The sequence below is a fragment of the Salvelinus alpinus genome, chromosome 2, assembly GCF_045679555.1.
Source record: "Salvelinus alpinus chromosome 2, SLU_Salpinus.1, whole genome shotgun sequence".
Taxonomy (NCBI): domain Eukaryota; kingdom Metazoa; phylum Chordata; class Actinopteri; order Salmoniformes; family Salmonidae; genus Salvelinus; species Salvelinus alpinus.
Genome location: NC_092087.1, coordinates 59,458,190 through 59,470,684, shown reverse-complemented (window position 1 = coordinate 59,470,684; position 12,495 = coordinate 59,458,190). Strand labels below are relative to the sequence as shown.

General features: G+C 41.1%; 1 protein-coding gene across 1 annotated transcript; it reads right to left on the bottom strand.

The window, feature by feature from the left end:
- Window positions 1-455: 455 nt before the first annotated feature.
- Window positions 456-6,079, bottom strand: eif2s2 (eukaryotic translation initiation factor 2, subunit 2 beta). Its single transcript, XM_071386442.1, has 9 exons — window positions 5,887-6,079; window positions 3,071-3,251; window positions 2,852-2,952; window positions 2,417-2,549; window positions 2,217-2,320; window positions 1,804-1,952; window positions 1,264-1,320; window positions 1,061-1,146; window positions 456-730 (listed from the first exon to the last, which is right to left on the bottom strand). Exons 1-9 carry the CDS (start codon window positions 5,902-5,904, stop codon window positions 555-557), a joined length of 1,005 nt encoding a protein of 334 aa, XP_071242543.1. The 5' UTR covers window positions 5,905-6,079; the 3' UTR covers window positions 456-554.
- Between the last annotated feature and the right edge of the window lie 6,416 nt (window positions 6,080-12,495).

The window sequence follows — 12,495 nt, the reverse complement described above, 5'->3', positions numbered from 1 at the left end:
GGCCAATTGTGCACCGCTCTATGGGACTCCCAATCACGGCCGGTTGTGATACAGCCTAGAATCAAACCAGGGTCTGTAGGGACACCTCTAGCACTGAGATGCAGTGCTTTAGACTGCTGCGCCACTTGGGAGCCACAGATTATAGGACAGATACTTCAGACCAAACCTATATATTTTGGGAGGGGGTAAACTGTTCCATGTAGTGGATCTGTTAATGAATAATAAAAAATACGCATCAGTTTGTCTGGTTTGAATGCACCCTAATACAGCCCTTTTAACTTTGGCATTCATAACACTGAGCTTTCTTTTGAAAAATGGGAAAACCTGGTGCACACACAGTGAAGGTCTGGACAAAATAATTGATTTCAAAGTAGTATAGAGTAGACAACACATTAAGTTCATCACCTTGGCCCTCCATAGTGATGGGATGATAATATTGGGAAATATAGACAGCGTCTGATCACACAGATGGTATGCGATTTATTAATTTCTTTACAATAGGCAGCGGTAATAAATCCACAGACAGTCCATAAAAGCTTCCAGCCTGGACCATCCTAATTGGCTTTGGCGCGGAGCTGTGCCCTCTTGCCCGTGACGGCCTGGAAACCAGCCTTGATGCTGGCAACGGAGCAGCGGGAGTGGCATGTCTCGCACTGCAGGAAGTAGAGTCGTGTGTCCTTCTGGAGGATGGTGTCGGGGGAGCGGCATGTATGGCACGTCACATACTCCTCTGTGAAGAGGGAAAGAAACACTGGCGTGAGACTGGGAAGTAAAGCTAATTTATCGAATTAATCTTAACAGTAAGTTATTCAATATGCAATAAAAGAGCCTACGCTACGAATTGACATAACATGATCTCTGGAGAAACATCTCCAGCAGGTCTGGTTATGAACATGGCTTGCGAGCAATGTTGCATCCCTCATATTAAACACATTTTTGTAAGTACAGTAGATAAACACCATCCTCTCATTTGCAATTATATGATTAACTGAAATCTGAATTATATCAATTAAATAGAGATGTGTACAAAGGTAGGACAATTGTCAACACAAACACTTACTAATATATCTTCGTAAGACATTCTCTATCTGTTTCTGCTGGAATCGTCCTTTGATGATGAGCTGATTAGTTCCGTCTATAGAACCACTGTTGCAATAAAAACAGTTTCATCCATGAATCCATAGCCTTCTTACACTCATTCATTTAACAATTATTTTTTAAGCATGACAACTGTTTTTCTTCACTTGCCAACCCAAACCGTACCTTGTTCCAAGCTCAGCCAACAAGAAGGCCAGGAGATGTTTTGGCTGGCGATGCAACCTGTCAAGAAATTAGCAAATGAGGGTAAGGGGGACTAATGAGCAAAATAATGAGATTCAACAAGTGAGAGTGAAAGTCAAAAACTCCACATCTCTAAAAAAAGGCAACAGGGGATCTCAGGGTACTGGCATATACGGTTGGCCGGTACCCAGATTTTCATAGTCATAACGTTTCTGTACCATACTGGGGTATACGGTATTTCCGGAACGGCACACAAGGGGCGCTATAAAAAAAGAAAAGTTTAAATAAATTGGAACAGGGATCTTGATCCAGTAGGGATTTAATGTAGCTTGATCTTGACATCTAGTCACTTAGCTAGCAAGTTAGAAACCCAAATGCATTGCTGGAGCCCTGCGCTAGATATTATTTGACATCTTAGATTTCTGAAAGTTATAACATATAGTTATAAGCAGTGGCATAATACTGTCGGTATTTTGAAATACCCCGGTATATCGCCCAAGCCTAGTGGCATATCATTCTCACAGTTTGCAGATGTCTGTGAAGTTAACGAAGGAGGACTTCTTGGTGCCCACTCGGACCACCTGGGGAGGCTTCATGACAAACTTCCTCTTCTCCCCAGCCACCATGTCAGGGTTCTTCTCCCGCATGATGTTGAAGACGCGGTTCAGCAGCTATAAGGGAGGGAGATGAGTCAGCCTAGATTTTAGGATGAAATACTTGAAACACCACAAAAAAACATTCACGTCAACAAGACGTGACCAGTTAATTTTCTAAATGAATATATGACTAACCATTCCTTTCTTTAAGGTCATGATGACCAGGTGTCTTGTCCTACATCTTAGGTCTCTTATGAAAATGTTCAGTTGGTAATAACTTGGGTGTAATATTCCTCTAAAATCTTAAAAAGTCTCTCTTGACCCAGACTTAGACTGTACCTCGTCATATGTGTAGTCTCTCTCTGAGCCCGCCCACGCAGGGCCCGACTGTGTGCTGCTGAACGTGATGTCGTCAGTGTTCTTTCCATCTTCATCTTCCTGGGCTGTAAACCACAAGGTATGACAGACCAAAGGTGTTTGCATGCTGGTTGTATTAATTAAACGCATTATAGCTTTTATCCAGCCTGTAAATTTGGTACCATCATCTTTGATTTCCATGTCGTCATCCATGTCGAAATTCACAGCCTTTGACTTCCTTTTCTTTTTTCCTAGTTCTAACATCAAGTCGTCCTCGTCGTTGGTTTCGGAGGGCTCTGCCTCAATTTTCAGCTCCTGTACATCGACAGTTTTGCAATACAGTCAATTTAATACATAATACAATGCCATGCCACAATAGATACACGGTATAATAGAAACATAACATTTTTACTTTCTACATATGCAAGGATATATCTTATCCCTAAATATGAGACATGAAGTGGACAAACTACAAGGTTGAAAGGAATCCATGTTGTAGATAAGTCAACAAACATCATTTAATAGACGCTCTTGTGAAAACGTGTTAAAAAAGAAGGCAACAACCTACACACTAAGGTCCACTGGCCAGCTCTCTGGACACTTGACCCAAAACGTACCTTCATTCCATCCTCTACGTCATTGTCAAATGTCTTTGCTTTCTTCTTTTTCTTCTTCTTCTGGTTGAAGAAATTTAAGTCGTCCAGGTCATCTGAGATTTCTGAAAAACAAACAAACCAAGATCAAAACGTTTTACTTACAACAGGTCTTAGAAAATTCTGACTACATGCAAACTCACCCTTTAGGTTTATATTATGTTAAGGTCTCGCCTTCCTCACCTTTCCTCCTTCCCTCATCCTCATCAAAGTCCACCTCTCTGTCCTCTCCTCCATCCACCTCCACCTCCTTCGTTTCTGGCTGTGGAGCATCCTCACTGGCACCGTCCCCTCCTTCTTCATCCAACATGAAAGGCTTCTTCTTCTTTTTCTTCTTCTTGGACATGTTGGGGTCAAATATCATCTGCAAAGCACAAAGCCAAAAGAAAAGTGTTACAAATGGCTGACCCCTATGACACTGTCAGTATTACATCTTGCAAATATATCTAGTTTAAAAAGCCTGTTGGAAAAGACAAATATTGGCAGATTATGTGTTCCTAGTCAATGTTGCATCATGATAAGGAATTAATGTGTAATGTTAGCTAGCTTGCTGTCAATATGATAAAGAACAGCTGTCAGTAAATAGTTGGTATTTCACTAGTCTGATTGTTCAGGTGAAAATGCACAATTAATTGGTATATACAGCCTGACGTTAATGCCTCCAAAATCTTGTAAATGTTCCTTACAAGCCAGAATATTGAATACAATTACATTTAAACTCTGGCTCCCGAGTGGCACAGCGTTCTAAGGCACTGCATCTCGGTGCTAGAGGTGTCACAACAGACCCTGGTTCGATTCAAATCAAATCACATATTATTGGTCATACACATGGTTAGCAGATGTTAATGCGAGTGTAGCGAAATGCTTATGCTTCTAGTTCCGACCGTGCAGTAATATCTAACAAGTAATCTAACAATTTCACAACAAAAAAACTAAATACTGCATAGGTTCCGATTCCAGGCTGTATCACAACCGGCTGTGATTGGGAGACCCATAGGGTGGTGCACAATTGGCCCAGCGTCATCCGGGTTAGGCTGTCATTGTAAATAAGAATTTGTTCTTAACTGACTTGCCTAACAACTTCTTAAGACTAGGGGGCGCAGTTTTCGCTTTTGGCTAAAAAGGCGTACCCATTTGAAACTGCCTATTTCTCAGCCCCCGAAACTAGAATATGCATATAATAGTCAGATTAGGATAGAAAACACTCTGAAGTTTCCAAAACTGTAAAACTGGTATTGCAGGCTAAAACCTGAGGAAAATCCAACCAGGAAGTGGCCCTGTTTTTGAGACCTCTCTGTTCCCATGCATACCTATTGCCCATTGAAAGGGATATCAACCAGACTTCTTTTTCTATGTCTTCCCTAAGGTGTCAACAGCCTTTAGACATAGTTTCAGGCTTTTATTTTGAAGGATGAGCGTGAACGACCACATTGCTTAAGTGGATAGGTGGGGGCTCTGAGTGATTTTTGCGCAAAAGTGAAAGGCAGCCATTGTTTCTCTCGGTCCTAGTGAAAAGCCATATTATATAAAAGCCATGATATATTATCGAATAGATATTTGAAAAACATCCTGAAGATGGATTATAAACAACGTTTGACATGTTTCTGTGGACATTATGGATATAATTTTGACTTTTTTCCGGCGTTGTCGCGAACGCTCTTTCCGGTGGATTCCTGGGCATAACGCAGCAAACAAACAGAGGTATTTGGATATAAAAAATATCTTTATGGAACAAAAGGAACATTTGCTGTCTAACTGGGAGTCTCGTGAGTGAAACCATCCGAAGATCAAAGGTAAATGATTAATTTGATTGCTTTTCTGATTTTCGTGACCAAGTTACCTGACGCTAAGTGTTCTTATTGTTTTGTCGAGCGATCGATAAATTTACACAAATGCAAGTATTGCTTGCGCTGTAAAGCATAGTTTCAAAATCTGAGACGACAGATGGATTAACAAAAGGCTAAGCTGTGTTTTGCAATATTGCACTTGTGATTTCATGAAATTATATTATTTAAATAAATACTTCCTCCACTGGTTGTCTGTGAGGTTTTCCTTATAGAGTGCTGGTAGGTATATGGTTAGGCACAGAGAAAGTTAGATTTAAACTGGACATTTTGTTTCTCTCGTCAGTAACTATTGAAACAAGCAATATTGACAAAAATGTCATTGAAATCAGGGGAGGATGGAGAACAAAAACATGTGTATATATTTATTTTAAAATCACAATAAAATGGTGTTCTTTATCCTCCTGATTCAGAAAGTACTATTTGTATTGTCATAACATGCTTTGTTCAATAGCTAGTTAACGAGAGAAATCGAATATCCAATGTAAAACTAATTTTACATCCGTACTCTAGATAAACAATCCTTTCTTTGGATATTTTGTCTCACATTTTGAGCAGCTAAAGGACAACCCGAAGAGATAACCAGTAGTTTAAATGTAATTTTATTCAACATTCTGGTTTGTAAGGAACATTTAGATGATTTTGTAGGCATTACCGTCAGGCTGTAACTACTATAAAGTAATTAGTTGTGTTAGCTAAACAATGTATCCAATTCCTTAGTGCCGGAATATGCTCATATTTAAGATGGCAACAACAATTAGACTGTTGGCCATATGGATGGAAACTAGCAACGACGAATCACTTCCATTCGAGCACACATTGACGAAATGTCTGTTCGCGAACTATAGCAGCTAGCTAGCTATTGCATTGTCAACCACGAAACAACCACTAACAGCTGACGACTGCTTGTCGATGTCAGCCAAATTAAATTGAATCAGAGACTTTCACACAATGCCAAATAGTTCGCAAACTACATAGCTAGGATTTGACTATTTTTTTCGAAATGAAGCAGCTAAGGGGTGGCTAACGTTAGCCAGTAGTTAGCTAGCTAGCTTACTGCCTCATGTCATGCTCACACATGTGTAGGCCATAATGACGTTTCTCATGAAGACGAATTTACAATGGTAAATCACTATATAAAACGGGATTAGTTACCTCGTCGTCTCCAGACATGTTTCCAGACTATGATAACGATTAAAATCCCGTGCAGTATGTGTTTTAACCAACCAAATCATTCAGTTTCGGGTTTCTTGCATCAGCTACCAGGCACTAGAAGATGCGCAAGCGCAGAAGTTCCATCTTTCATGCGCATGTGTAGAAATATCTACTGGGATGTGTTGTTTTTTGTGCTCCACCTCAACCTTTAGGTCAATGTCAATATCTACGAAGATGGAACACCTGCACACAATAGGCTTTAAAGCAAGTACCTTTCACAAATGATGCATTACTATTATTTCTAACTTTTTAACTATTTATTTTTTAAGCCACAATAAAAATCTTTTCCATAGTTTTCTTTGCATACTATTTATATTTACTACTGTATTTATATGTACAGAGCCTCCATTGAGATCCAAGGTTCACAACATGTATTTCATGCATGTTATAGCAAACTATGTGTTAGTTGCTGGAGCATTTTACTCAGAAACCCAGATATTTCTCCAACAATTTTATGGTCTCAAAACATAATTATTTTGCACATAAGTTATTCATTGGTGTTCTTATTTTGGGCCTGTATTTAGCATTTTATAAGGATCAAATCAAATCAAATTTTATTAGTCACATACACATGGTTAGCAGATGTTAATGCGAGTGTAGCGAAATGCTTGTGCTTCTAGTTCCGACAATGCAGTAATAACCAACAAGTAATCTAACCTAACAATTCCACAACTACTACCTTATACACACACACAAGTGTAAAGGGATAAAGAATATGTACATAAAGATATATGAATGAGTGGTGGTACAGAACGGCATGGCAAGATGCAGTAGATGGTATAGAGTACGGTATATACATATGAGATGAGTACTGTAGGGTATGTAAACATAAAGTGGCATAGTTTAAAGTGGCTAGTGGTACATGTATTACATAAAGATGGCAAGATGCAGTAGATGATATAGAGTACAGTATATACATATGAGATGGGTAATGTAGGGTATGTAAACATTATATTAAGTGGCATTGTTTAAAGTGGCTAGTGGTACATTTTTACATAATTTCCATCAATTCCCATTTTTAAAGTGGCTGGAGTTGAGTCAGTATGTTGGCAGCGGCCGCTAAATGTTAGTGGTGGCTGTTTAACAGTCTGATGGCCTTGAGATAGAAGCTGTTTTTCAGTCTCTCGGTCCCTGCTTTGATGCACCTGTACTGACCTCGCCTTCTGGATGATAGCGGGGTGAACAGGCAGTGGCTTGGGTGGTTGTTGTCCTTGATGATCTTTATGGCCTTCCTGTGACATCGGGTGGTGTAGGTGTCCTGGAGGGCAGGTAGTTTGCCCCCGGTGATGCGTTCTGCAGACCTCACTACCCTCTGGAGAGCCTTACGGTTGTGGGCGGAGCAGTTGCCGTACCAGGCGGTGATACAGCCCGACAGGATGCTCTCGATTGTGCATCTGTAGAAGTTTGTGAGTGCTTTTGGTGACAAGCCGAATTTCTTCAGCCTCCTGAGGTTGAAGAGGCGCTGCTGCGCCTTCTTCACAACGCTGTCTGTGTGGGTGGACCAATTCAGTTTGTCCGTGATGTGTACACCGAGGAACTTAAAACTTTCCACCTTCTCCACTACTGACCCGTCGATGTGGATAGGGGGGTGCTCCCTCTGCTGTTTCCTGAAGTCCACAATCATCTCCTTTGTTTTGTTGACGTTGAGTGTGAGGTTATTTTCCTGACACCACACTCCGAGGGCCCTCACCTCCTCCCTGTAGGCCGTCTCGTCGTTGTTGGTAATCAAGCCTACCACTGTAGTGTCATCCGCAAACTTGATGATTGAGTTGGAGGCGTGCATGGCCACGCAGTCGTGGGTGAACAGGGAGTACAGGAGAGGGCTCAGAACGCACCCTTGTGGGGCCCCAGTGTTAAGGATCAGCGGGGTGGAGATGTTGTTACCTACCCTCACCACCTGGGGGCGGCCCGTCAGGAAGTCCAGGACCCAGTTGCACAGGGCGGGGTCGAGACCCAGGGTCTCGAGCTTGATGACGAGTTTGATGACGAGTTTGGAGGGTACTATGGTGTCACCATCAGCTGCTACTTTTCCTGTGGTCCAAAAAGGAACAAAAACAACACATCAAAACGAAACAATAGTCTACATCAGGTAGGTAGCCTAGTGGTTAGAGCGTTGGACTAGTAACTGAAAGGTTGTAAGATTGAATCCCCGAGCTGACAAGGTAAAAATCTGTCGTTCTGCCCCTGAACAAGGCAGTTAACCCACTGTTCCTAGGTCATCATTGAAAATAAGAATTTGTTCTTAAAACATTTTAGGGCTGCGATCCCGTTAATGGGATCGATATGACAACAGCCAGTGAAAGTGCAGGGTGCCAAATTCAAACAACAGAAATCTCATAATTAAAATTCCTCAAGCATACAAGTATTTCACACCATTTTAAAGATACACTTCTTGTTAATCCCACCACAGTGTCCGATCTCAAAAAGGCTTTACAGCGAAAGCACCACAAAAGATTATGTTAGGTCACCACCAAATCACAGAAAAACACAGCCATTTTTCCAGCCAAAGACAGGAGTCACAAAAAGCAGAAATAGAGATAAAATTCATCACTAACCTTTGATGATCTTCTTCAGATGACAATCATGGGACTTCATGTTACACAATACATATATGTTTTGTTCGATAAAGTTCATATTTATATCCAAAAACCTCAGTTTGGATTAGCGCCATGTTCAGAAATGCCTCCAGAATATCCGGAGAAGTTGCAGAGCCACATCAAATAACAGAAATACTAATCATAAACTTTGATGAAAGATACATGTTTTACATAGAATTAAAGATAAACTTGTTTTTAATGCAACCGCTGTGTCAGATTTCAAAAAAGCTTTACGGCAAAAGCACAATATTCAATAATCTGAGAACAGCGTTCAGCCACAAAAGCAAGCCATACAGTTACCCGCTAAATTGTGGAGTCAACAAAGTCATAAATAGCATTATAAATCTTCACTTACCTTTGCTGATCTTCATCAGAATGCACTCCCAGGACTCCCACTTCAACAAGAAATGTTCGTTTTGTTCGGTAATGTCCATAATTTATGTCCAAATAGCTACTTTTGTTAGTGCGTTTGGTAAACAAATCCAAAGTCACAAAGCGCGTTCACTAAAAGTCAGCTCATGGCAGACCTTACTCATTCTCCTCTCCTTCGGCCCCACTTCACAGTAGAAGCATCAGACAAGGTTCTAAAGACTGTTGACATCTAGTGGAAGCCGTAGGAAGTTGAAAACCTACAAACCTCAGATTTCCCACTTCCTGGTTGAATTATTTTCTCAGGTTTGTGCCTGCCATATGAGTTCTGTTATACTCACATACATCATTCACACAGTTTTAGAAACATCAGAGTGTTTTCTATCCAATACTAATAATAATATGCATATATTAGCAACTGGGACTGAGGAGCAGGCAGTTTACTCTGGGCACCTTTTCATCCAAGCTACGCAATACTGCCCCTGCAGCCATAAGAAGTTAAAACTGACTTGCCTAGTTAAATAAAGGTAAGAAAACTTTTTTTTTAAACAATACATAACACAAGACATTGTGCACTATACAAACAACAATACAATATCACAATGTGAGTGTGTGTTAGGGGAGGGTTTCCCAAACTCGGTCCTGGCCCCCCGGGTGCACTTTTTGGTTTATCCCCTAACACGGTACAGCTGATTCAAATAACCAAATCATCATCAAACTTTGTGATTTGAATTACAGAGTATATTACTTCCAAGTATATTACTTGCTAAAGTTCAGTCCCTGGACGATAAAGTAGACGAGCTCAGGGCGAGGATCTCCTTCCAGAGAGACATCAGGGACTATAACATACTCTGCTTTGCAGAATCATAGCTCTCTCCGGATATATTGTTCCAGTCCAGCGGGGTTCTCTCCACTGTGACGATTAGAACTTATCCAAACCAAAAGCCGTGGATAGATGGCAGCATTCACGCAAAACTGAAAGCGTGAACCACCACATTTAACCATGGCAAGGTGACTGGGAACATGGACGTGTACAAACAGACCAGCTATGACATCCGTAAGACAATCAAAGAGGCCAAACGACAGTACAGGGACAAAGTGAAGTCACAATTCAATGGCTCAAACATGAGACGTATGTGGCAGGGACTCCAGACAATCACGGATTATAAAGGGAAAGCCAGTCACGTCGTGGACATCTACACCTAAGCTCCCGGACGAGCAAAACACCTTCTCAGCCCGCTTAGAGGAAAACACCATCGTGCAATTGGCATACCAGGTGGTGATACAGCCCGACAGAATCCTCTCAATGGTGTATCTGTAGACGTTTGAAATGGTCCACCCACACAGACAGTGTGGTGAAGAAGGCGCAACAGCGCCTCTTCAACCTCAGGAGGCTGAAGAAATGTGGCTTGTCACCCAAAACCCTGACAAACTTTTACAGATGCACAATCGAGAGCATCCTGTCGGGCTGTATCACAACCTGGTACGGCAACTGCACCGTCCTCAACCGCAAGGCTCTCCAGAGGGTGGTGTGGTTTGCACAATGCATCACCGGGGGCAAACTACCTGCCCTCCATGACACCTACAGCACCCGATGTCACAGGAAGGCCAAAAAGATCATCAAGGATAACAACCACCCGAGCCACTGCCTGTTCACACCGCTATCATCCAGAAGACGAGGTCAGTACAGGTGCATCAAAGCGGGGACCGAGAGACTGAAAAACAGCTTCTATCTCAAGGCCATCAGACTGTTAAACAGCCATCACTAACATTGAGTGGCTGCTGCCAACATACTGACTCAACTCCAGCCACTTTAATAATGGAAAAATTGATATAATCAATTTATCACTAGCCACTTTATATTATATAATGTTTACTTACCCTACATTACTCATCTCATATGTATATACTGTACGCTATACCATCTACTGCATCTTGCCATCTTGATATAATCAATTTATCACTAGCCACTTTATATTATATAATGTTCTCATACCCTACATTACTCATCTCGTATGTATATACTGTACGCTATACCATCTACTGCATCTTGCCATCTTGATGTAATGTATCACCAGCCACTTTAAACAATGCCACTTCATATAATGTTTTCATACCCTACATTACTCATCTCATATGTATATACTGTACTCTATACCATCTACTGCATCTTGACTATGCCGTTCGGCCATCACTCGTTTATATATTTTTATGTACATATTCGTATTCATTCCTTTACACTTGTGTGTATAAGGTAGTTGTTGTGAAATTGTTAGGTTATATTACTTGTTAGATATTACTGCATGGTCGGAACTAGAAGCACAAGCATTTCGCTACACTTGCATTAACACCTGCTACCCATGTGTATTTGACAAATAAATTAGATTTGATTTTGATTTGAATTATATATATTTTAAATGTTCCATCCTCGTATGTCTGATTGAAAATGGGGTAAATCTGACTCATGAAATGTCCAGCGCCCCAATTATTTGACCTGTTTTGGCATTGAAAATCATCATGATTCTTCACATGAAGGTGACATATGTGAGCATACATTTGCACCATATTCAGTGGTAGGCTATACAAGGCACGGAAAGGCAAACATTGTCAAATTTAATCAAGTCGCTATTTCTATCACGTTTTAGGGAAGACCCAGATGCAGATAGTGTCAAAGTAACAAAAGTGTATTACTAGAACAGGGGGAGGCACAACGACAGGTCAAGGGCAGGCAGAGGTCAGTAACCAGATCAGAGTCCAAAAGGTACAGAACGGCAGGCAGTCTCAGGGTCAGGGCAGGCAGAGGTCAATAATCCAGTGTGGTGTGACAATTTACAGAATGGAAGGCAGGCTCAGGGCAGGTAGAAATGATCAAAACTGGAAAAACAAGAAAACAGGAACTAGAAACAGATAGGAGCAAAGGGAAAACCGCTGGTAGGCTTGACGAACAAAACTAACTGGCAACAGATAAACAGAGAACACAGGTATAAATACACTGGGGGTAATGGGGAAGATGGGTGACACCTAGAGGGGGGTGGAGAAAAGCACAAAGACAGGTGAAACAGATCAATGTGTGACAATTTCCAAAGCACATCTCTGCTATTTCTGTTTAAAAAACGCAGCATAGCAAATCCAGAGCTCCAATCACAACACGTTTTCTGCAAAGATGCAAACGTAGGCCAATCTTTGCAAATAATTTATTTTGTGTTTAACATAATTTTTGTTTTTTACACCTTTAATATCCCTGCCTGCCCTGTTTGTTATTATGGACGATGCGATGCGTGCAGATTGGGTCATCAGCGGCGGTCCCTCGCAGTCCAGTCCCAACTTGGTGGTAGAGTGTTGGTGTGTGATCCACTGCAAACTGTCAATGCATAAATCATGAATCAAAATTGTGTCGATACTGCAAGAAAATATTGTCATTTCACATAACCATACCACAAGGTAGCTACTCTTCCTTCTTCATTCATTACGAGAAAACTAACTGGAGCAAGCAAGCTAGCCAAGTTTTTAAGTAGATTGGCTAACTAACCAGTAATACAAAATATGCCTAAACATTTTACAACGTTAGCTGTCACCTTGAGGA